We start from the raw sequence: 23,928 nt of genomic DNA, 5'->3' as shown, positions 1-23,928 counted from the left end.
TAGCTTCTTTGTGGATGTGGTCTCAGAGCACAAGCTTCCCTTGTGGTGCGACAGTAAACCAGCACAATCTGCTTCTCTTCTGCACAGGAGAAGAGTTGCCCAGTATGTTCAACATGTAAAGGAAAAATCTCAGAGTTAATATCCCCCAGTTAATCCAAATTCTAATCTGTGGGGCTATATATTGTTTTTGCAGAAGCACTATTTATGTATTTATGTGATTTTTTTTTCAAAGATGTTTGATGAATAGGTTCTCTAGCCTTCAATACACTTCCAGAAATATCCTGAGGAAGCTTCCTTCATTCTTTTTAATCCTCATTCAACACGCTTTCATGTATGAGCTATTTCCCATGAGTTCCATTCAAACAACTTATTAGTTTCTTTGAAGTCATTCATAAATTCTAAAGGAAAACACTGAAATGGTGTCTTACTGGGTAACCCCTCCAAAGCATTCCCCTGAATCCATGCTTGCAAGGTCAGTGTCAGTATCAAAATTCCAGCAATTCAGCAGCAGAGGGCAGCAGTCACCGAACTAAGAACCTATTTTCGTGACAGGGACTGTGTAATTTGACTTTCTATTCCCTCCCTCTGCTTCTCCCCACCTCTCAGAAGGGGCTAAGGGCTTCCAGTTGCTCACAGCTCTGGAGCTGCGGCTGGGAGAGCAGCGAGGATAGGAAAAGTTGCTGGCAACGCCTGACGAGCACATGGACATGTGAGTGCAGCCAGTTTGGGGGAGTGGGGTGCTCAATGGTATCTTTCTGGAAAGGGAACTGGAGGATTAGACCCTTCCAGGAAGAGGAAGGAGTCAAAAAGGCCAAACTCATGCCCTGTTTGCCTTCCGCTAAACTGCTGCCAGCAGATAGGGTTAAAGATCTTCCTGTCTGATCATCTCATGAGATGTGAGTAGTGAGTGTGCTTTTGAGGAATGCCAATAGTCCCATTTCCTAGAGGGTAATCTGCAGAATGAGGGGAAAAAAAAAAAAAAAGGTCAAAAAAGGTCATGCATGGACCTTTTTTCCCTAAAAGAGGATTAGCTGCGTGGAAGCTTGTGCTGGAGTCACTGAAGGATTTCTCCTGAAAAAAACAAAACTTGAGATCTTTAGACCTTGACCAAATGATCTGGACAGGGCCTCTAGAGTAAAAATGAATAGAAATGCCTCCCCTGGTCCAAAGCCAAAAGGAACCAAACTGATAATTTTTCCTCCCTCTCATCCTTGACCCAGTCGCAAAGGATCCACCCCATGACTGGGGGGGACCAAGAAGCCTTTGCTCGGGGAATTCACTTCAAGCTGCTTCCTGGTTTAATGAATCTCCTTGACTGGATCAGTCCCTTGCTGGTACCTGGGTAGTGCTGATGTCTCTGCTGATTTTAGCAGTCTTGCTCATGAGTGACACAAGCCAGAAGTTGGAGCTACAGTCAGGCCTGCCGTGTTTAGATTCCATTAGACAGTGTACTTGTGAAGTCTGTGATTTTGGATGACCTACTTCTGCACTATGTTGTAATTTACTTGCCATGTTCACAGGTACCTCCATTTTTTTCTGGCTTCTTCCCTCTTTTTTGGAGTGATTAGTTCCAATCCAATCCCAAGAAGGCTTTTTGGGGAGATTAGATCCCCCAATTATCCTAGGCCATATCCCAACAACAACATCAGCAACTGGGATATCTTCGTTCCAAAAGGCTACATGGTGAAGCTGACCTTCAGACATTTTGACCTGGAGCCATCTGAGTCTTGCTTCTATGACTATGTTAAGGTAAGGGCAATAGATACCTGGGCCAATAAGTGGATGGAGATGGGAATCTAGTGTCCACTATATGCAATTACTTTTCACTGGCTCCTGATATCCTCTCACTTTTCCCACAGAGGAAAGAGAAGGTATTAAAGATGGTAATGACTGGAGTGGGTGCTAGAAACTTGTGGCTGGGTGAGAGTGATTCGTGGAGCAGTGTGAATCTCATGAGGCTACAATGATTTCCCCTTTGCCTTGGCAGATCACAGCAGACAAGAAGAACCTAGGCCGATACTGTGGCCAGGTGGGGTCAACCACAGGCAATCATCCTGGAATAAAGGAGTTTTTATCTAAGGGGAACAGGATGCATCTGGCATTTCACTCTGATTTCTCCAACGAAGACCATGGCACAGTCATTCCATACAAGGGCTTCCTGGCCTATTACCAAGCTGTGGGTTAGTAGGAGATACCCTCAACATAAAGACAGGAGTCCATGTGGCTCCAAACATATTTTCTTCTTGTCAAGCAACCAAGGGGAAAGCTTAAACACAATTGGATCTCTATGTATTTTCATTAGATAAGTTTATCTCTTTCCTCCCCTTATTCCTGCATATCTTGTCTCTTTAGATCTAGATGAGTGTGCCCCTAACAATGCTGCTGAGGAAGATGAGAGGCCTCTATGCCAGCATTTCTGCCATAACTATGTGTCTGGCTACTTCTGTTCTTGCCGGCCTGGCTATCAGCTTCAGAGTGATAAGCACTCTTGCAAAGGTAAACTGAAAGTCTGGATAAACTGGAAGATTGTAACTTGAAAGATTGCAAATTGAACTGTAAATTGAAAGACTGGATAAACTAAAGAGGGTTCCAGGATGGGAACTCTTCAGCCGGTAAGGGTGGGAGACCTCCAGACTATAAGGAGTAATTGACAGGGAAACAGAAGGCCCTGTTGTGACCTCTACTCTCCTCCTCTCCACTAGTTGAGTGCAGCAGTGAGTTGTTCACAGAGCTATCTGGGTACCTGAGCAGCCCTGAGTACCCCCAGCCCTATCCTGAGGACCTCCGGTGTAACTACAGCATCCGTCTGGAGAAGGGACTATCTGTCATTCTCAAATTCTTGGAACCCTTTGAGATTGATGAACACCAGCAAGTCCACTGTCCTTATGACCAGCTCAAGGTATCAGAATTCCAGCAAGTCCACTGTCCTTATGACCAGCTCAAGATATCAGAATTCCAGATGAGCAAACTCTGCTTTCAGCCCTGCTGGCAGGCCCAGACAAATATGGTGCAAACCCCACCACTGGAATAAGAAATCAGAGATCAATACAAGGAGAATGTGTCAGCATGAAGCACTGAGGTGTTATTTTGTCGCTCCTTCTATGTGCTTAATTACCTTTGTCCTGAGGTCAGAGGCCCTGGGTCGCAGGCCTCAACATCCCCAAATAGGCCGAATAAATCCTCGTTCTTCCTGTTTGATCTCCCTTTGCTGTAATCTGAGAATTCAGTAGGTTAACAGGTCTAATTCCCATGATAAGGGAGAATCAGAGCTTGTTCTCATCCCTTTGTTCTGATCTGATAATGCAGACATCAGCAAAGAGGGGTCATACAATCCACTCTGTTCATCATCATAGACACTATAGCAAACTTGGGTTGGAATGACATGGGAATACAGAAGCAGAAATGTATGTAAGTATCCTTCTGTCTCTGATTTGTGTTTCATCAACAGATCCAAGTGAAAGGGAAAGAAATTGGCGAATTCTGTGGCAGGGCATCACCTGGAATTATTGAAACCAGAAGCAATGAGGTGGATATACTCTTCCTCACTGATGAGTCAGGGTTTAGCCGTGGCTGGAAGATCCACTACACCTCAGAGAGTAAGAAATTTTTGTTGTTGCTGTTGTTTTGGTTTGACTTTTTTTTGGTGGTGGTAGTGGTGGTGTTTTCCCAGATGCTAATGTAACCTGTGCCACTTGTTAATAGCCACATAGCCGTTCATTTCATCCCACTCTCTAATAGAAATCCGGTGTCCACAGCCTGTGCCACAGGATCAGTTTACTATCATCAGAGACCTGCAGCCTGTGTATCGATTTCAGGACTATTTCATTGTCAGCTGCGAGACTGGATATAACCTTGTAAAGGTGAGTTCACTTGTCCTCTTCCGTCAGCCACATTCTGTCTTATCTTCAGTTTGTGTAACCTTTCAGTAAAGCTTTCTTTGGAGTGTTCACTCCTTGCAGCCTCTTTCAACGTCTGTTTTTTCTTTCTTCTGGAGACTTTTTTTCCAGTGTTTTCCTAGCCTCCTCCCATATGCATCCCCTGTCTCAGTCTCACCCAAGCACAAGCCGTAGTAGAAGTAAGATCCCAGGACATACCAGGGAACAAAAGTTATATGAAGCAGAAAATGATACTTGCCTCTCTTGCCATCATATTCCCAGGACTGGGTAGAACCATAGTTTTGTCACATTTTAAAGTTTGCTGGATGCTGCTGTCTTGACCTGCTATGAAAAAATTATAACCTATGGCAAATGTAGAATGGAGGGAAGGCAGCAAGGGGTAAAGCCAGGATATGGAATGGACAGCAGAGGGGAAACTGAATAACAGTGGAGTGATGGGCAGATTGGATAATATTTTCATGTGAGGAAGGGAATGTCAGGTTGTATACAGCCAATGATAATGCTTTTCTCTCCCATGCAGGACAATCAGAAGCTTCTGTCTTTCACTGCAGTCTGCCAGGCTGATGGGACATGGCATCAATCTATGCCCCACTGTGAAAGTGAGTGAACGGAGAACTGGGATTATGTACCCTGCCCTGGGTTATCCCTTCAAGAACAGATAGGGATGTCCTCCTGTATGACTCAGTTTGTCAGGTTGGAAGGATCCATGGAGTTCATCTAGACAAGTAGCCCGCTGTTGACTTATGTAACACACGTATGCTCCAGCAAAAATCTTAATTCTTTTTTTTTTTTTTGCATTACAAAATTGCATAGAACATTACTAAAGTATGGGTACAGTGTTGTAGCATCTAAAAGAAAAAGATAGACAGTTTAGGATCAGTTTTGGAACTGTCCCTCTCCATCAGCTGTACTAGCCGGTCCTCTGCATCCTGCACATTATGTCCACCAGTCAATTTCAGCCTAAATGTACAATCAATAAGTTTGCCTTTGATCCATCTCCTGTTGTTTTTGTTTGTTTGTTTGTTTTGTAGTTGTGAACTGTGGCAAACCTACAGAACTCACCAATGGGGCAATCAATTATGTTACCAAAGCCGAAAGCAACATCTACCAGTCAGTTATCACATACAAGTGCAATGAGCCATACTATCACATAGTCACAAGGAAAGGAGGTGGTGAGTCTTAAAAGCCATCTTAGATCTCCAGGTAAACTTGCCCCAGTCTTCATTCCTCAGACTTGAGGATCTTTCTTTCCTCAGTGAAGGCTCATTAGTGTTTCCGTGGTTCTGCAGTGCAGAACCTGAGGTCAGTTATCTCAGCCTATTCCCATCCTGCTTTGCTCCCATAATCCTTCACATCCCTCTCCCAGGTATCCTTAAACATTTATGCAACTTTTTTTATTATTATTATGAGCATTGGAACAGGTTGCCAAGAGAGGTTGTGGAATCTCCTTCCTCGGAGATATTCAAAACCAACTTGGACGCAATCTTGTGCCACATGCTCTAGGTGACCCTGCATGTGCAGGCGGGTGGGACTAGGTGATCTCCAAAGGTCCCTTCCAACCTTGATGATTTTATGATTCTTGCATCTGTAGTCATGATCCATTCTTCTTTGGTGGATTTCACTCTTTCACTGAAATCCAGCAAATAGTATGCTGGATTCACCAAACTTGTAAAACCTAACGAATTGATTGCACAAATGTAGTATAGTACAGATACACTAAATTATCTCATCCTCCACTCCAGTGTAATGTTCTTCACTCTGTTTATAATGTTGTTCAGCACTAGAGACATCTGGGGGCTAAGTAATATACACATAGATAAATTTGGTTTAATGTAGCAGGTCAGAAATTTAAGGGAACATTCAAAACCACTCGTTGGCTTTCTATTTGATGATACAGGAACTTTGTTTACAAGAAGAGAATAGAGCCCCTGATTTTCTTGCCCTGTCTGCTCACTTAGCTTGTACAACAACAACAACAAAAAGGGAAAAAAAAAAAAAAGTAGGATTTTGACCTAAGCAGTTTCTGGACAGGCAGATATGTGCAGTGTGTCTGCACGTCAGTTTCTATGCCAGCATGGACAATTATACAGCATTCTTAGGAGAGATTACATGCTATAGTATTGGTGGCAGGAAGAATCAGATGAGTGTGAGCAGATATATAAGTACTTTAAGTTGGTGCTACTGTCAAAGTTTGCTTATACTTGGACTGAGTTAAACTTCTTGCCAAAAGGTCAGAGCTCTATCTTATCAGAAAGGATCAAGAGCAAGTAAGTATCAGCACCACGGTGTGCAAAATTCTGATGGGGAGGTTATTGCAATTTAGTAAACATTCAAATAGTAAACAGTATAGTAAGAGCATTTAATAAAGTATAAAATTAGTTATATAGAAACTATTTTTAGTCACTAGTATTTTAATATACTATACAAACTTTCTAAGAAAAGCTAGAATGCTAGAGGTATTGGGATTTGTATTGAGACGCAACATGCACATTAGCTGAGCAGCATAATAGCTCCAGAATTTTATACTGAATGTGTCCAGTAAATGCTTCATCTTACTGCTATTTCTGGAACTATCCAAGTTTTCCTGTTCTCTGCAAAATGCAGAGATCAGGAAGTTCTGTGTTTCTTCTCTCCTTTGAGCTAAATAATATCAAACAGTGCTCTGTGAACTGGAATGACTAAACTAGAATGAAGTTAGACTTCTCTCAGCTGCCTCCTTAGGCTTTTCTTCCATAGAAGAAGTGACTGAACTTTTCCATTCTTGGCCTGAAACTGAGATGCTATCCCAGAGGGAAACATCTCAAACTGTACTGCAAAGGCCCTTACAGTGGAAGGGCTTGGTGCAATATGTGGGATATCCTGGAAAGATCCATTCTTTCTTCCCAACCCACATCTGCAGGCTTGGTTCTCATTCATTTCTTGTTCCTTCTTCCAGACAGATTCGTTTGCTCCCCTGAGGGAGCCTGGGTGGATCAAGATGGCCAAGTGAAGACTCCTGTCTGTTTGCCAGGTCAGTAAAAAACTAACATTGTCTGGTGAGTAGCAATGTATGCTGGAAACTAGTATAAAGCAGAGAGGGCATGCAGGGAGGAAGGTGAAGAATCATATTTTTAATGGTGTCACTGAGGGAGGACAGGGAAATCCATCCAAGAAGGTAAAAATAACATAAAGTTTGACAGTAAAGAGTGTAGGAAGGTAAGAGACCAGGCGGTGTAAGAGAGGGTGTGACAATCTTTTTCCTTCTCTCTGCAGTGTGTGGCAAGCCGGTCAAGCCTGTTACTGAATTCCAAAGGATATTGGGTGGCCATTCAGCAAAGCAGGGCAACTTCCCTTGGCAGGCTCTGACTAGAATCCACGGACGTGCAGGTGGCGCACTCCTGGGTGATCGCTGGATCTTGACCGCTGCCCACCTCTTCTTGCCCAAAGGTGCAGGAGAGGTCAATATAAGCCTGGATGAGGTGGCAGAGGATGTTGAGGTTTTCCTTGGCCACACAGTGGTGGATGAGCTCCGCAAGTTGGGTAACCACCCTGTACGCAGGATCTTTATCCATCCAGACTACAGCACTAAAGATGATTACAACTTCAATGGAGACATTGCATTGATAGAGTTGAAACACCCAGTAACCCTGGGCCCCAACATCCTGCCCATCTGTCTCCCAGATGCTACCAACACATCATTCTATATGGATGGGCACATGGGCTATGTGAGTGGCTTTGGTGTGGAAAAAAACTTCATTGCAAACCACTTGAAGTATGTGAGGTTGCCAGCAGTTGCCCGGAAGGAGTGTCAGAGATGGCTAGATAGTTTGAACAGTGAAACACCTATGGTTTTCTCTGAGAACATGTTCTGTGCTGGCTCCCTCCTAGACAAAAAGGATACCTGCCAGGGGGACAGTGGGAGTGTCTACACAGTATTTGATACAGCAAGCGGTCAATGGACAGCTACAGGCATTGTTTCTTGGGGCATTGGCTGTGCCCAAGGTTATGGTTTCTACACCAAAGTCCTCAACTATGTGGACTGGATCAAAGACATAATGAGGGAGGATAGGCTCTGAATGTTGCTGTCCTATGAGCTGAAGAATCACTGGTATCATAGGTTTCCAGACACAGCAAATCCTTTTTGAAGCTCTTGATGATGTCTTAGAGGCTTCTCAAACACACCATGTCAGCTTCATCATGAACACTTCTGAAAGCCATCACATTGATTGATGAATTATTGGTGATATCAAATCTTGCCAAAGCTGCTGTCTCATTGGCTGAAGCCTTTGTGGACGTTCTAATTCTTTCAAATACAATTTTACTACTTGATGTAGCAATTTTTCTATTGGATGTAGCTATTACCAGCAATGACATCCAATGTGCTGTTGTCTGAAGTGCTGATATCAAAAGGCTACTGCAGTCTAATTCTCCGTAGTTTGGGAAGGCCTGCAGCAGGCCTTCTTGAAGGACATTGTATTTTGTGTTGAGTTCAGTGTGCATATATGTCTGTTGGCATCAGTGAGATTCTATCAATATTAAAATCACTGATATAGAAACCAGATGTGTTGTGTTTTTCTCTTTCTTGTTTTTAATAACTAGTAAATATTCACTGCCACCAAAAGTAACTTGCAGACTGTAACTATATAGAACATTCTTTACCTACTACTAAAGTGTTTCCTGGTCTATAGTAGCCACATAGCAGTTGTTCAACTGGCACAAAAATATCATTAGAAATAACTCTATACTCTGAAACTCTATGTGGCTTCAGGGGGAGGAGAGAGGGGAATGAAAATAAAATGTCTATGTAAAGCCATTTCCAAAAATAAGGTCTTCATCAAAGACTGGGGGGAAGTCCAGAGAAAGGAAGACTTTCTCTTGCTGGAGGAGAATCAGGAATGCTTTAGCAAACTGTATAAACACAAGTCCATGGATCCTGATGTGTTAAACCCAAGAATGCTGAAAGAGATGGAGGATGTCATTGCTAGGCCACTCTCAACGATCTTGGAAAGACTATGGCAATCAGGAGAGTTACCTGAGAACCAGAAGAAAGCAAATGTCACTCTGATCTGCTAAAAGGGTATGAAGGAAGACCCAGGGACTTGGGGCTGGTCAGCCTCACCTCAATCTCTGGAGGGAAGGTAATGGAGCAACTAATCCTGGATAGTATTCCAAGCACATGAAGGACTAGAAGGTAACTGGAAGTTGTTAACATGATTTTACAAAGGGGAAATCATGTTTAACCAACCTGATAGCCTTCTATGATGAAATAACTGTCTGGGTAGATATAAAGAGACCAGTGGATGTTGCCTGTCTTGATTTTTGAAACTGTCTCATATAACATACTCATAGGCAAGCTCAGGAAGTAAAGGCTAGAGAAGCACGCAGTGAATAGATTGAGAACTGTCTGAAAGACTAAGGTCTGAGGGTTGGGATCAATGATGCAAAGTCTAGTTGGAGGCCAGTAACTAGGAGTGTACTCCACGGGTCAATATTGGGTTCAATACTGTTCAATTTATTCCTCAATGACCTAGATGAAGTGACAGAGTGCACCCTCAGCAAGTTTGTTGGCAATACAAAACTGGGAGGAGTGGTCAATACACTAGAAGACAGTGCTGCCATTCAGAGTGAACTTGACAAGCATGAGCAGCCAGGAGCCTCATGAAGTTCAACAAAGGGAAATGCAGAATCCTGCATCTGGGGAGGAATAATCTCATACACAAGTACTGTCTAAGGGCTGACTGGTGAAAAGCAGCTCCACAGAGAAGGACCTGGAGCTCTGGTGGATAGCAAGTTGTACCTGAGCCAACGCAGCCAATAGTATCCTGCACTGTATTAGAATAGCGTTGCAGGCAGGTCAAGGGAGATGATCTTCTGCTTTTACTCAGTCCTGGAAAGGCCTCATCTGGAGCAGTGTCCAGTTCCAGGCTCCAAAGTATGAGAGAGATAGAGCTACTGGAGTGCATTCAGTGAAGGACTATTAAGAGGATTAAACAACTGGAGCATCTGTCATATGAGTAAAGGCTGAGAGAACTGGGACTGTTTAGTTTTACAGAAAGAAGCAAAGGGAAAGCTAGAGGGTGAGGGTAGGAGTAGGGGAATGTTATCAGTGTGTGTAAATACCTGAAGGGAGGTAAAGAAGATGGAGCCATCTCAGTGACCCAGATGACAGGGCGAGAGGCAATGGGCACAAACTGCAACACAGGATTTTCTGTTTGAAGATAAAGGAAAAAAAATGTGTACTATGAGCATGATTGAGCACTGGGACAGGTTGCCCAGAGAGGTTATGGAGTCCCCATCTTTAGAGATATCCAAAATCTGACTGGACATTGTCCTAGACAGAGGTGACCAAGTTTGAGTGGTGGCAGAAGGGGGAGGTAGATCATCTTCAGAGGTTCTCAACTATTCTGTGATTCTGTGAAAAACAAAACCCACTGAACATCCAGGAGGTTACAGTTTCTCGGGAATGCAGTACATAGTTACTGGCTCAAAAGTAAAATAGCAGTTTGCATGCTTAGGAATTGAAGGTTCTTGACCTGTGTGCAGCAATCTATATGAAGTCTCCCAGGTGCTATGCTGGCCCTTCTCACCATTGTCACAGAAAAAAAAATAGGCTGAAAGAACCTCTGATGACAACACGACTAATTTCAAAGCTTAAGGTCCTTACCTAGGTCAGTTCTGGAGATCTCCATGGATGGAGATTGCCCAGCCTTCTGGGGCACAAGTTCCAAGGCTGAAATACGCCCAAAGGAGGAAAAACCTTATGTCCAATTGGAAATTCCCTAATTTCAATCTGTGTGTGCCATCTCTTGGCCTTCTGCTGTTCACTTCTTTAAAGAATCTGTCTCTGTCTTCTCTCTAAGACTCCTTTAGGGACTTGAAGAGAACAGTAAGAACACCCCTTAGATTTCTCCTTTTCAAGTTGAACAAATGCAGCTCCCTCAACTTTTCTTCACATACCTTGTGCATCAGTCCTCTAACCATCTATGTGCAAAGCTACCTATGAGGAATTCAGGACTCGAAGTAGCACTCTGGAGCAGAAGACATCCCTAAAGCGTATTGAGTAAACTTCTCCCACAACAGTGCCTTCCCTAATTCAAGCAATCTTTATTTCTTATCCAACACAACAAAGTCTGAAAAATAAAGCCGTAAGGGCTGGTGAATGTGTGAAGTTTGACGATGTCTCTTCTGCTCAGCTTGATTCAGAAGTCTGTAATCCTTATTGCTGGTAATGGTTGGTTACTGAGATGCAACCTCAGAATAACCTCAGAAAAATACTCCTCGGCAGAGAGGTGAGGTACCACAATTTACAGCTTAACAAAAGCTTTGGAGTTGGTAGCGCAGTGGGTGTTACATAATTTGACACTTGATTAGGCATTCTCAAGGAGAATTAACTCAAGTCTGAGGAGAAAGGCAATTTGCACATGGTAAGTAGATTTGGACATTCTTTAATGCTATTATATATTCTGAATGATAAAGAAATACAGAAGAGAGAAGCCAGGCTTGGAACCTTCCCTGGGAATCAACAAGTATTCTCTCTTTTCTTCACTGATATGTTTCTATTAGGTGGAGCATGACTACATTTTCTCCAAGTGGGAAAAGATGGGATAAAAAAAAAAAATGAGAGGAAGCAGAAGGAGTTTCTTTATTTATAGTAATATTGTCCTCTTCTGCTGCTATGAGTAGAGGAAGAAAGAGGAATTCCATTCCTAGACATAATGACAGTAGGAGAGACTGATATATATTCCTGACTCTCCATTCAGCAGAGACAGTGACTTTGTTGGCATGTTATACACAAAATGTGAAAAGGACCCAAGTCAGCCTTCCTACCTCAACATGTGACACTCACATCTAGGAAGTATGATAGTGCTTAAGGGAGAAAGAGCTAATCCTGCCACGTTTCTGGGTCCTCATGCTTGCTCATTGTCTCTGTAATCCAGTCCAAATAACGCACCACTTTTGTGTAAAGACCAAAGGTACCACATCTTGGTCCCCAAGAGATCAGTCCAGCAACATAGTATCGGCTCTCATCAAGGGGATCTGGGATGGCATAAGCTCCACCACTATCCCCCCTACAGCTGTCCTTGCCACCACCAGCACAGATCATATTGTCAGTGAATCGGTAAGCACTGGAGTCAGCAGAGCCCTCTGGCTTAACAGAACGGCATTGATCCATGGTCACCACAGGAATCTGGGCTTTCCAAAGCCAAAGAGGAAGTCTTCCTTTCTCTTTCTGGCCCCAGCCAGCAATATAACCCAATGTCCCTTCTTGCAGTTCGTATTCAGGTGATTTACCAGGAAGACAGAGGGGTGAGATGTTTGGGCCCATCTTCACAGGTTCTCTCAGCTTCAGTAGTGCAATGTCATTATCAAAATCAGTCCTAGTTTCTGCAGGCTGATTCTTCCAACCAGGATGGATGAATGAAGTCTCTGGAATCAGCCGTGTGCCCTCCCGGCGCAAAGATTCTCCAGCAACACTGATTACACCAGCATACATATCAGGCTTATCGGATTCCTCCAGCACATGGGCTGCAGTCATTACCCATCTTTCAGAGATGAGCACCCCACCTCCTCGTGGGTTTGCAAAATAGACCTGCCAGGGAAAGTTGCCTTTTGCTGCAGGTGTTCCCCCAAAAATCTTTGATGTCTCCTGGATACGTTTACTAGGCACCCCACAAACTAGGAAGAAAAGAAAAAAAAAAGGAATGAAATGGGAGAATTTGCATTTACAAGCTCTTTAGTGCTACTAAAAAATTCAGAGTGCCCTTCTCTCTGTCTTCTATAAATCTTTTTTTTTTTTGGCTCTGAATAATTAATATTTTGTGCCTAAGATTTTACAGCTAATGTTTACAGAAAATATCAAGAAAGTTCAAGCAAAAATACTGTCAACACTCAATATAAGTTGAAAATGCCCATTTGCAAATCTTGTTCTGGAAAGAAAGGAGAACATTCACAACTGCTGTCAGCCAACCAGCACAGAGTGTGTCAAAGCTCACAGCTTCATTCCATTCTATTTAGCACGTCTGCTCTGCTGAATATGTCCTGTAGGCAAATGGATTGTCTTTGAAAGAACATTTGCTTAAGTTCTTAGAAATCCAATTTTACTATCTAAAAGTATTCATGTCCGAACTCCAGATCATTTCAGGTTAAGTATGCCAGTTTATATTTGTCATTGACGTTTTACCAGTGTTCCTCCCCATTCTTTCAGTATATAGAATCTTAAGCACTGGGTTAATAAAGATCTCATCTGTGAGTCTCACAGATGCAGAGGTGCTGTGTGATCTTAGAGTAAAAACAGACAGTAAGATTTATTAAAATGAGAGGCAAAAATAAGGCTTATTATTCTGACGTAACTAGGAAACTGATCTATTTTCACATTGCTTGGTTTGCATTGAACCTCCAGTCATATAGGTCAGATATTAAAGAATTATAATAAAGAATTATTATAATATTTGCTAAATACTTTTATGGAATGACAAAAAGACTTATGCTGGAAGGGACCTCAAGCTGTCTCTTGTCATCCCTATGTGTCCTTCCCCTGCCTTTGTAATTGCAAAGCTAGATCAGATTGATCAGACCCTTGTCTAGGAAGATTCTGAGCATCTGCAAGATTGGTGATTCCTCAGCCTTCCTGTGCAACTGTTCCAGTGCTGTGAGGGGGGATTTTCCTTAAACATAGTCTGAATTTGTTGCAGCTTTTATCCTTTGGCTGCATCCCTCTGAGAAGAGTCTGTCTTCGTTATAACCCCCTTTAAGGTAATAAATTCACATAGAATCACAGAACGGTTGAGGTTGGAAGGGACCTCTAGAGACCATCCAATCCAACCCCCTTGCTCAAGCAGAGACACCCAGAGCATGTGGCACAGGGTGGCATCCAGGCAGGTTTTGAAGATCTCCGAGAAAGACACTCCACAACCTTTCCGGGTAGAGAGGCAAACTTCCTGTGTTTTAATTCGTAACTATTACCCCTTGTCCTGTCACTGGCCACCACCGAGAAGAGTTTGGTCCCATCCTCTTTACATTCTCCCCTCAGGTATTTATACATATTGATAAGATCCTCTCTATTCCCATAGCTTCATTTTTTTGTTTGGTTTCTAATGATTTTGTGCACTTGTGTAGCCCTAGTCACTGGCTGGTCTGGTCTTTAAAATTATTGAACCACCCTCAGCTGGGTCTTGTACTTTAAAATGCCAGTGAGGACTTACAGGGATTGGAGTACGCACTGGACATGGTGTACCAGCAGCCCTAGGAATGCTGCCACCTAAGACTGGAATGGTAAGCTGAACAGGCCACAATATACACAAGATTCAAAGTGCTTTTTATTAGCTAAAAATTGAGATTCAGACAAAACTACTTGCAGTCAGGAGCAGTAGTAGTACTCACACACTTTCCTTTTCAGTCTCCCTTAAGTACACACAACGAAGAGATGATTAAAAGGTTGTGAATGAGGATATTTCTTGAGATGTCAGACCCAGTGTGTCTGGTACTGAATGACACACGCTCCTTAAGAGGTGAGTCTATGACTTCCAGTGACAGTAGGTAAAGTTCTTTTGCTATAGTACTGCACCAGTAGTGCCAAGCAGACAGCCAAACCCTAGAGGAGTCTGAAGAGAAGCTACAGCTCTCAGTATAGCTTGAGGAGAACTGAAGAAGGAAAGGTCCAGTACATTGTTGGATATCTCTTTTGTTCTGACAGTTTTTTGTTTGATTGTTTTTTGGTTTTGTTTTGTTTTTTGTTTGTTTGTTTTTTTTGGTTATCTGCAAAGCAAAGATCTAGAGCTCTGAGCAACCTGAGAATATATACATCTGAAGGCTGGAAAGCTGTGGGAAACTGGTTCAGAAGCACACACATACACCTGAAGAGGTCCTGTTATATCAGACATCCTATTGAGTTGCCTACCTTTCTTACCAGTTTCTTTCTGCTCTTTTTTCCACTGGTCTTAAGAGCTCACAGCTTTCAGTACCCTGTCCAGTATGTTTCAAACTACACAGCAGGAATCATCTGTTATTTCAGGCCTAACATTTTTAAAACAGAGAAATGAAAGAGGCAATGGTCTTCAGACACCACAAGCATATATACACAGATCACTGAAGTACCTGGGACACATTTTGGTAGCTTTGTTCCCATCTCTTCATTGACCCATCGTCCACTGGCTGAGCATTGATACACAGCTTGGAAAACACAAGAGAGAAAAGTGCAATAAAGACATGGTCAAGATCAAGAAAAGATAAATAGCATTACTATATAAGTTGATGTCTTGAACTTCACATGACCAAAGCAAGCACTGCTGGGTAAACTTTGTCAAGATAGCCGTAGAAGTCCATAATTTTAATAGGGTACTTCCACCCCTATTTTGGAGGGATGTTGTCTAACAGTTGTCTTAAGCCCTTTACTTCTCCACTAGACACATGTGCCAGATGTGACAAAAATCTCCATGGTTCATACAGTTGGGAACTGGAGAGAAGGACTGCTAATACATTTAAGATCAACAGTCCAAATACATTATGAACATTATGACAGTGCATTAAGCAAAAACACAACATAAAACTACCGGTTACAACCCCAAACTAAAAGGAATCTTTTCTCGGGCCTAACCTGTAAGGATATGATCTCAGGCCCAGGATGATACCTGTACCTTTTCTTACTCTTTTGATTAATGGAATGTATTTGTGTAGCACAGGCAATGCTTACCTTCACTTTTGTTTCTTAGAGTGTAGTAAGGTGCATCACAGATATAGTGGAAAATGGCTTTATACAGAGGCTCATGAAGTTCAGAGAGGTATACGGCTTGGCCATTGTCAATAGGGACAGGTTCACCACAATTCACAGCTGTAGAGAAGAAACAGAAATGATCAAAGATAATCAAAGGGCCACTCCCATGCATCTGTTTGTTTGTTTTCTGTAGAATGGGGAACCCCTCTAGTCCTTGTGCAGTCATCAGTGCTTACTTCCTCTGTCCCTTCAGTGTGCTGATATCCCCATCCTCACCTTCCTCCTAGTCTGGAGATAGAGTGGGTCTAGAGCATAAAGATTCCATTCCAAATTGCTTCCCTCCATACAGGACTGGGGCACTTACGAACACAGCTGAGATGAGAGTTGCTCCATTCACCATTTTCCTGACAGATCGAGTAAAAAGTCTTTAGGCTGTCTCGTTCCTACAGAGAAGAACACATTACTGTGCAACAGTGAAACATATCTGAAATAAGCACTCCAGTGGAGGGTACAGCTTATTACAGCTGTGGCAAAAACTTTTGAGTCTCAAAGGTGCTCAGGCAATCTGGTAGGAAATTTACTCTCTGCGAGAAAACTTACCCTCACAATTTCATAGCCTTCCACACAGGTCACTTTCACATTGTCTCTGAGGATATACTTGTCCTTCTTTGGTTCAAGAACAGAGTTGGGAATGACACTCTGGGGACAGGGTAGGGCTTTGGAGAGAAAGGAGGACATCAATGATTAACTGGTTTGAGCTTTACTCTCTTTCCATCCCCCAGCATCTATCTCCCCAGTCATTATTTTCACTAGTTAACAGGAATTCTCTGTTTAGCAAATAGCCCCTTAGCTGTGTCTAGCAAATCTAACAACTATGAACAGGTTAACATCCTGTTGTACCATGAATCTGACCTGCTAGGACAAGCCCTCTTGCAACCAAGAAAACGCTTTCCCAAGTGTTTACTCACAATCCCCGTGGTAGCGTATTTTCCAGCCTTTGTGTTGTACTCTGTGGTCTGTTTGGAAGATTATGTTAAGAATGTTGTTCCTAGTTTTGATTTCTGGAGGACCTGGGAATTTGCTGCCACAATAGGGACCAAAACGTTGTTCTCCAGAGACAAGCTGGGAAAACAAACAAACAAACAGAAACAAGAAGAAATGAGAAATAATTATTGAAATCAATTGAGAAATTCTCAAGAACTTAAAAGGCAGCAGAGTTGAAGCTAAGGTTAAGTAGTCAGAGAATTTTCAGAATATGAGAAGACTGACGGAACCCCAGAGCATCCTAACTCCCCTTGCTAAGCCCCACACGTACTGTTAAACTGTCATGGCAGCGCCCTTTTGAGTCAGCTGGTTCCACGTCGAAGTCCCCACTGTGTATGGTCAACACCACAAAGTAGCCTGGCCTCAGAACCACTCGGTACTCACACTGTGAGTTCTCTGGATATTGATTGGGATAGTTGGGGCTGGTGATCTCTCCTGATGGCTCAGTAAAGACATTCCCACTGCAGTTCACTAGGATTGAGGAAGGAACACAGGTAGAACTCAGAAAGGAACTCACCCGTGTGAAGCAGATAAACATCCCCTCTTCCACTACCTCTCCAGTCTCTCAAATCATCTGCATTAACCATGTCACAACATGCTTATCTTTCATAGAAACTGAAATCAGAGCCACTATCCAATTTGCCAGGGTCATTAGCTACCAGTGGCCTAAGCAATGGTACTTCTAGCCCATCCTTTAGAAGACAGCTTCCTGGAATCCTCAGTATTAAAGGACAGTTACAGCACATCTTTACTTTTGCTGTCTTGCTTAATTTCTCTTGGTATCCTCTCTTTCTCTCTCCATCTTTACATTATTCGTCACTACAAGGTCAAAGGGTTGATAGAGAAGGTCTTCCAAGTACAGTATCCCACTTGACCTAAATTAGCTCCTGCTGTTGACCACAATGTGTGTAGGTCTCTTACCTCCACATGTTTTCTTATCCTCATAAAGGAAATAATCTGGTGGACAGGTGCAGAAGTAGCCACCGATATAGTTATTGCAGTGATGACTACAAGGTTCCTCCACAAAATCATTGCACTCATCTAAGTCTGCAAGCGTGAAAAAAAGAGTCAGCCACACAGAGGAGAAGGCCGTGAGGGCAGGATAAAGACTGGAATAAACACTAGCAGACAACAGAGAAAAGAGATCTTTATGGCAGTATTTACACTGGTAATGTTGGATAGCAGTCTTGCCTGCTGGGATCTCTTTTAAACAAGCTGTTCTTGTAAGGAAAACCCTCCTGTCAGCTTTCCTCCCACTCATAGTCCCAGACTCTACAGAGATTCAGAGGACGCTCTTCTAGCCTTACCCACTGCAACATAGTACGCTGCAAAACCAGTGAAATGTTCCTCATTGGAAAAATCAGACTGGAAGGTCATAGTCAGGACGTTATAAGGGACACGAAATTCCTCCACAATTGGGGAGCCAGGCGCACGAGGTTTCTTTCGCCCACAGAGCACGCCTTCAACATTCACACCAGACAGGATCTGCAGAAGGATGCAGACAAAGTGAATTACACATGTTCACTACCAGAATATACGCAATTATCCATATTTGATTCCTTCAACTTACAATCAGTATTTGATTTGTCAGGTTACAAGTGGCCAACCAGTGACTTCAAAGCTGCACTCATTTCTCAAGATGTTCAAGCAGATCTCCCAGGGTACTGATTTGTCACATAGCTAGCAAGAGTGGCCATTCTCACACCAAAGTTGCTTTGTGATCCACAAAGCTAATCAAGAGTAGCCAACATCCAGCAGGGACTGCTGAGACTCTGCAGCTGAACAGAGCTCCTGGAGAATCACTCTATTGCCATTTGTAAGATGCCTGAGAGTTCCCTGTTATGCACATCCCAGCCCTGAAATACCTGTCTTAATTTTTCAGATGCAAAATAATCCAGAAAATTATCTATTAACATTCTTTCCTGAGGCCCATTTGTTTAAAAAATTAACACCAAATTTAAGGCTGTGAAACAGCTCCCTGATGGTCTGCAGAGCAGTCTATGATCAGGTTTTGGCTTTGTTTCTGTTTTTCAAAACACACTTTACTACAGCTCCTACTAGAGCACATCCATCTTACGAACCCACACGCTCCAATGTCTTCTTTTGGTGCTGCATCTGACTTTATTTCCCCTTTTGCACATAGCCATTTCAAGACAGGCTAGTGTTTGCACAGAAGTGCTTGATCTTTAGCGCTTTGTAAGCCAAGATGGTGTAGAGCTATTGAGGATTTAAGTTTTCAGAAAATTGCGGTGCACAGCCCAGAACAACAGACCACTACACTTCATCTCAGCACCCACTTGATCTCTTGATTGTTTTTAGCTTTCATAATTTCCAATCAATTTCTGACTGAATTAAATTGTATATGTTGACTTACGGACTAACCCTAACAGAAAAATTTCAGGGACAGAAAAACAATGCCCTAAGAAAGTCCTTTTTTATACACATGATTCACTGGTTAAGAATATGCCTGGCAATAGGGACATGTTAGTGATGGCAAGGAAGGCTCTTACTATTGATATAAGATAAACATGGAGTCAGGAACATAGATAGGACACTAAGTTGACAGACAACATTCATGTGGCTACAAAGAAAAAATATAAAGCAATTTAAGCATTATTACTGCAGATACACTCAATCTTTTGGCTAAGAGGAAGGATGTATCTCTTCTTCCAGCCCTGAGCCTTATATGCAGCTCTGCTGTTCTGCCCTCTATGCCATCTTCTTGTCTTTTTCTCACACGAGGATGGATGGGATACAGTACCTTCACAGAGTCATATTCGCAGTTCTGCGATGGTTCAAGATCCAGATGTGTGAAATAAAGGTGAATGCCATATCCCAGAGGAACCTGGATTTCCCAGGACTCCTGCACATCATTGGGATACACCTGAGGATAATTGGGGGACAAGATCTCACCATACATGGAAGCTGCATCAGCCCAGACAGGAAGACATAAGATAAGGTACCTGAGAAAAGGAAAATGACATTTCAGAGATCTTCTCTGCCTAGGAAAAAGTGTGGTGTTCATCTGCATGTAGTATACAGCGTAGCTCCTGGCCTTTGGAGTTGGATGCTCAATGCTGTGGCTGCGAGGGGCTGTTCTTTCTGCCCTAGACTTTCATGGGAAGGGATGCAATCTCAGTCATGCTCTCTGCTCTACTCTTCAGCCTTCTAGAAACTGAGAACGCTGCAGAAGCTGAACAGGACTCTTAAATACTATTCCCTACTTCATTCTTTTGCTTTGGAAGTGGCTTGTCCTGTAGGCACAGGACGTTACTACAGGAAAGACACCTAGCAAACAAAATGAAAATACCAACGAACCAGAATTCCCCTCAGAGATTCAATAACTCACCACATCTGGAAAAGGCTGATGATCCTTGCTGAAAACTGTCAGGAACTGTACTTTGGAGTTAAAATCTGGGGTAAACACAGTGTGATTGGTTAATGTCGACAGTGCTCCTCTGTGTCTCGTATGCAAGTCAAAGATCTTAATACCCGAGCTTATGGGGAATATGCCAATGACTTACCTCAAAAACAAGTTTTATATCATCATTTCTTCCTGCATGCAGCAATTCCAAGCATCAAGGAGAGATGCTGACTTCAGTACTGGCAAAATAGGGAGATGACCTCTATCATGTCCTCAAGGCACTCCTCCTGTCCTTATATACATCAGTGTCCTCAAACACCATGCCGATGCATTCCCATTCATAGCAAATTAAGAGAGCAACTCCTTCCCTTCCCCCAAGATACTGTTTTCACTCCTCCCAGCACCCCAAAAATGATTGTAAGACCTTGGGCTGGGGGAATGCATGTCCTGACCCTTCGAGCTGTCACACAGAGTAATGCTCATTGTGTTTTCCTTGCCCATTTCGAATGTTTGCAATATTTACCTTAACTCCCTAGGCAGTCTCTGGTTTTATTCTCCCTCTTCTTCTCTTGCTTTCTCTTTCTCTTTTTCTCCCTGTTCACACTCCCCAAACATACCAAAGCCTGAAACGTAGGGAAGACAGCTCTAATTTGTAATAGCGCAGCACCCCCTAACTGTGGGACGTTGTTTTCCAGTCGTCCTACTCGGAATAGATACTTCTGCTTACCAGCATTCGACAGAAAAGGAGAATTTCTAGAACCAATTGCATAATTCTGTTGGCTCAGGCTGCATGGGGAAGTATGCAATTTGGCTTGTATTAGAGATTTTCGGGAAACCAGATGACTTTTGGGAAAAGGGAGGAGAATGGACTTTTTGCCTCCCCTCCCCACCCCCCTTTCTCCTCCCCTTTAAAAGTGATGAACAAAGTTCAAAAGATGATGAAAAGTACATGTGACAACTAGTCTACTTCCTTTGCACAGAAAACTGTTCTGTCATCCATTTCAGAGAGCACTTTGCTGGAATGCACTTTGTGAATGCAACCTGGATGGCAAAAGGGCTGCTACCATTGTTCCTCATCTTACATTTCAGAGACTCTTTGTTGAAAGAAAAAAAAAAAGTGGCCAAAACAATGCTATAACTATCAGAGGTTACCAACAAGAGGACAAGTTATTTTGGGGGTTGTTGGGGTTTTTGTTTTGCTTTGCTATTTTTTCTATTTTTTTATGTGGACGCTCCTATAAATAAGTATTTGTCTGAGAACTCAGAATGTTCTGTTAACTAGTTCTCAAGTGAACATTATGTAAGAGTGATGGATCATCAGACCTAGAGTTGGACTGAGTTAGACTGAAGACCCTCAAGAAAAGGACTTTCAAGACGTGTACCAGGTAATGCCATCAGTGCATTGGCCCCAAGCCAAAGATAAAATACCTCAGAAGAAACAAAAAGGCCCACCAGTAAATTCTTAAGAAAGCCCTTATTGCTCCTCACAAGTCAGCTGTACTGAGACCGGAATACAAATGAAGATGTAAAACTCCACTGGCACCTTTGGTTTTTACAAGCAGTGCAGCGTGCTCCAGAGCTTGTTTTGGCTAGGAAAAGTGATTCAAGTTTCCACAGGCCATAGGCGAAGCGTGTTAGCAAAGCTCAACTGAAAGACTCCTTTGTATTGCCAAGGCAGAGAAACACCTACAGATGAATCATAGCTGACTTAACTGTATCAGGATAAAAGTTTTTACTTGAAGAATATACCTTGTCTGTTTTCTTCGCCAAACTGAGAATGGAAAGAGATTGGGGGGGGTAGGGGAGTGCCACCTCACACTCTGATGCTTCTTAGGAGCAGGTTATGATGTTTCTAACTGGAACTTTGAAAGCAAAGAAAACAGATTGATGAAAGACAGACGACACATCACAGGGAGATACCTTCTCTGATCTGGACGAAGCAAAGACTCTGCCAAATGACTTTTCAAGTTTTGGGCTCAGCGGTAGAATGAGTGGGTGCTGATATATTGTGCATGCCATTGCACCACCACGGAATTGTGTTATTTCAGAATAAACTTGATTCGACTGGCCTGTAGCAGTGGTAAAGCAATATGTGTGTGAAAATTAATAATTCTTTAGAAGACATCTACCTATTAATTAAGAAAAAAATGCTGGAGTTTGTCTTAAAAATAGTAATGGCATTTTATTAGCATTTGCATCATGCTTATTATTTATGCAGAAAACTAATCATATTAATGTATATATTTACAACAAGGAAACACAGTATTTGTTTGCACCTGCCTACATCCATACTGTTTTAATAATTCATAAGATGGAATAGCTAGGTAATAGATTTTACAATGCACTGAAACTATGCACAGGAACTATATTAAAATAACAATTTAAAGGAAGCAAAATCATGCAAGTAATGTTAATAAATGATATAATTAAAGTTACTAATGCAATATAATTCTGATCTGAGGCACTTGCATTCTATTAAATTCCTTAATTACATGACCACATAATACTTTTCCCAAAGTGCCTCTCCTTCCTTCATTGCATAAGACAAACCATTTCTTAAGATGCCTCATAACTGTGCAGCTGTAACCTCTGCCAGCTGTTATGAAAAGCAGTAATGTTCAGGTTTTCATAAAATTACCATCTAAAACAGGTTTGACTGGCTTGTCTTCTCCCAGGAAGCTGGAAAAAATTAAAACAAGCACCGCACTTTTTCTTTGGAAATACTGTGTCAGAACAACTATTTAAAATACTATTTTTTAATATTTGATTATTAAAAACAGTACAATTATTAAAACAGGGAATAGCATTAACTAGGTGAAATCCGCCATCAGGGAATAAGGGATAGGTAAGTGGCAAGTCAAAGGCCTGCTCCACCAGGACCTTGGCAGTAATTTCTGTTTCTTTTTCTCCCAATATGATGATTCAGGGGGTTCCTTTCCCACCTCACTTCCCTGCCTCGCTCTTGTGAATGAGGCCTGTTCTTCTGTCAGTGGTTGATTTTGGAGGCTGGGCAGCCCTACCCCTTTGCATGATGCCTCTGCATACTGTACAAGGGGGATTTCCATCACAGTTCACTCCTTTTACTCCCTCTAGCCCTGAAGTCTGAAAGCAAAGTTCTCACAACCCCCCAGCAAATTTGGGGCTTCAGACCGTTTTACAACATGCACTGTACCCCAGAAATGTGATCTCTGTTTTGGCTCTCCCATGCACCAGTGTCCTACAAAATACCAGCCTTGTAGCATTGCTCTCATGCAGGGCCTTTACCTATGGATGATGGGCACGAATGGATGTATGGATATATACACCCACAAATGGATGTACCTCATTTTGAAGCAATTTGAGTTGATTCTACCACTATATCTTCCCAGTCCCATCATCAGAGATACCCATGCTCGTTGCTCATGGCTTCACTAGTCATGAACTACCAGGAACAGTTTAGACTTTTATCTCTTAGGGTAATTTTTAAATTTTTGCTTATCTTAAAGCACAAGCCTGTAGACTATGGTGGCTGAGGAGAGGCTATGAGAGGAATTAGGCATTTCTGCAGCAGGCCCAGTAATTTGCAAGAGACTGTCTGGACACGTGGAAATGAAAAATGGCTCTTACTCAAGATTTATTTATCTTTACTATCTTTATTATCTTTATTATGTATTTATCTGTACTAACTTTATTTGCCAGTTAGAGCAGAGCTGCTGGATAGCATGTATTAGATACAGTTCTGTAACTTCTACAGCAGCGCAAACAGGATAATGTTCTCCTGCCTGCTTCCCCAAACCTGAAAAAAACAAAACCAACAAAAAAGTGGGCAGTCACTTAGATGTTAACCCTGAAACTGACATGCGCCTGTTCCACCTATTCTTCGAGTTACTGAGAGATGGCAGCAGAGATCTGCTCGCCTCTCTTCCGCAGGACAGAACACTTCAGCCTGAAGGAGG

General features: G+C 42.5%; 2 protein-coding genes across 2 annotated transcripts; one reads left to right on the top strand and one right to left on the bottom strand.

The window, feature by feature from the left end:
• Positions 1-605: 605 nt before the first annotated feature.
• C1R (complement C1r) lies at positions 606-8,251 on the top strand. Its single transcript, XM_088520803.1, has 11 exons — positions 606-709; positions 1,521-1,749; positions 1,988-2,180; positions 2,353-2,496; positions 2,703-2,899; positions 3,449-3,596; positions 3,739-3,860; positions 4,417-4,495; positions 4,928-5,068; positions 6,832-6,906; positions 7,149-8,251. The coding sequence occupies exons 1-11, from the start codon at positions 702-704 to the stop codon at positions 7,949-7,951; spliced, it is 2,139 nt and encodes a 712-aa protein (XP_088376929.1). The 5' UTR covers positions 606-701; the 3' UTR covers positions 7,952-8,251.
• Positions 8,252-11,305: 3,054 nt separating this feature from the next.
• On the bottom strand, positions 11,306-20,023 carry C1S (complement C1s). The gene is made up of 11 exons (XM_010212356.2): positions 19,979-20,023; positions 19,391-19,592; positions 17,937-18,114; positions 17,551-17,676; positions 16,901-17,100; positions 16,554-16,707; positions 16,186-16,301; positions 15,950-16,028; positions 15,565-15,702; positions 14,970-15,044; positions 11,306-12,551 (listed from the first exon to the last, which is right to left on the bottom strand). Exons 1-11 carry the CDS (start codon positions 19,981-19,983, stop codon positions 11,758-11,760), a joined length of 2,067 nt encoding a protein of 688 aa, XP_010210658.2. The 5' UTR covers positions 19,984-20,023; the 3' UTR covers positions 11,306-11,757.
• Positions 20,024-23,928: the final 3,905 nt, after the last annotated feature.

The sequence above is a fragment of the Tinamus guttatus genome, unplaced genomic scaffold, assembly GCF_059628265.1.
Source record: "Tinamus guttatus ecotype Peru unplaced genomic scaffold, ASM5962826v1 Tinamus_guttatus_pri_ptg000098l, whole genome shotgun sequence".
Lineage (NCBI taxonomy): Eukaryota > Metazoa > Chordata > Aves > Tinamiformes > Tinamidae > Tinamus > Tinamus guttatus.
The sequence above is the reverse complement of the archived record's forward strand: the minus strand, read 5'-3'. Positions and strand labels throughout refer to the sequence as shown.

Bases quoted from the DNA above. Each gene is read 5' to 3' on its own strand.
- C1R (XM_088520803.1), top strand. The intron at 3,861-4,416 runs GTGAGTTCACTT...TCTCCCATGCAG, and splicing joins CTGGATATAACCTTGTAAAG to GACAATCAGAAGCTTCTGTC. The intron at 5,069-6,831 runs GTGAGTCTTAAA...TCCTTCTTCCAG, and splicing joins AGTCACAAGGAAAGGAGGTG to ACAGATTCGTTTGCTCCCCT.
- C1S (XM_010212356.2), bottom strand. The intron at 16,029-16,185 runs GTAAGTTTTCTC...TCTTCTCTGTAG, and splicing joins AAGGCTATGAAATTGTGAGG to GAACGAGACAGCCTAAAGAC. The intron at 15,703-15,949 runs GTAAGTGCCCCA...TCTTCTCTACAG, and splicing joins CTCTCATCTCAGCTGTGTTC to CTGTGAATTGTGGTGAACCT.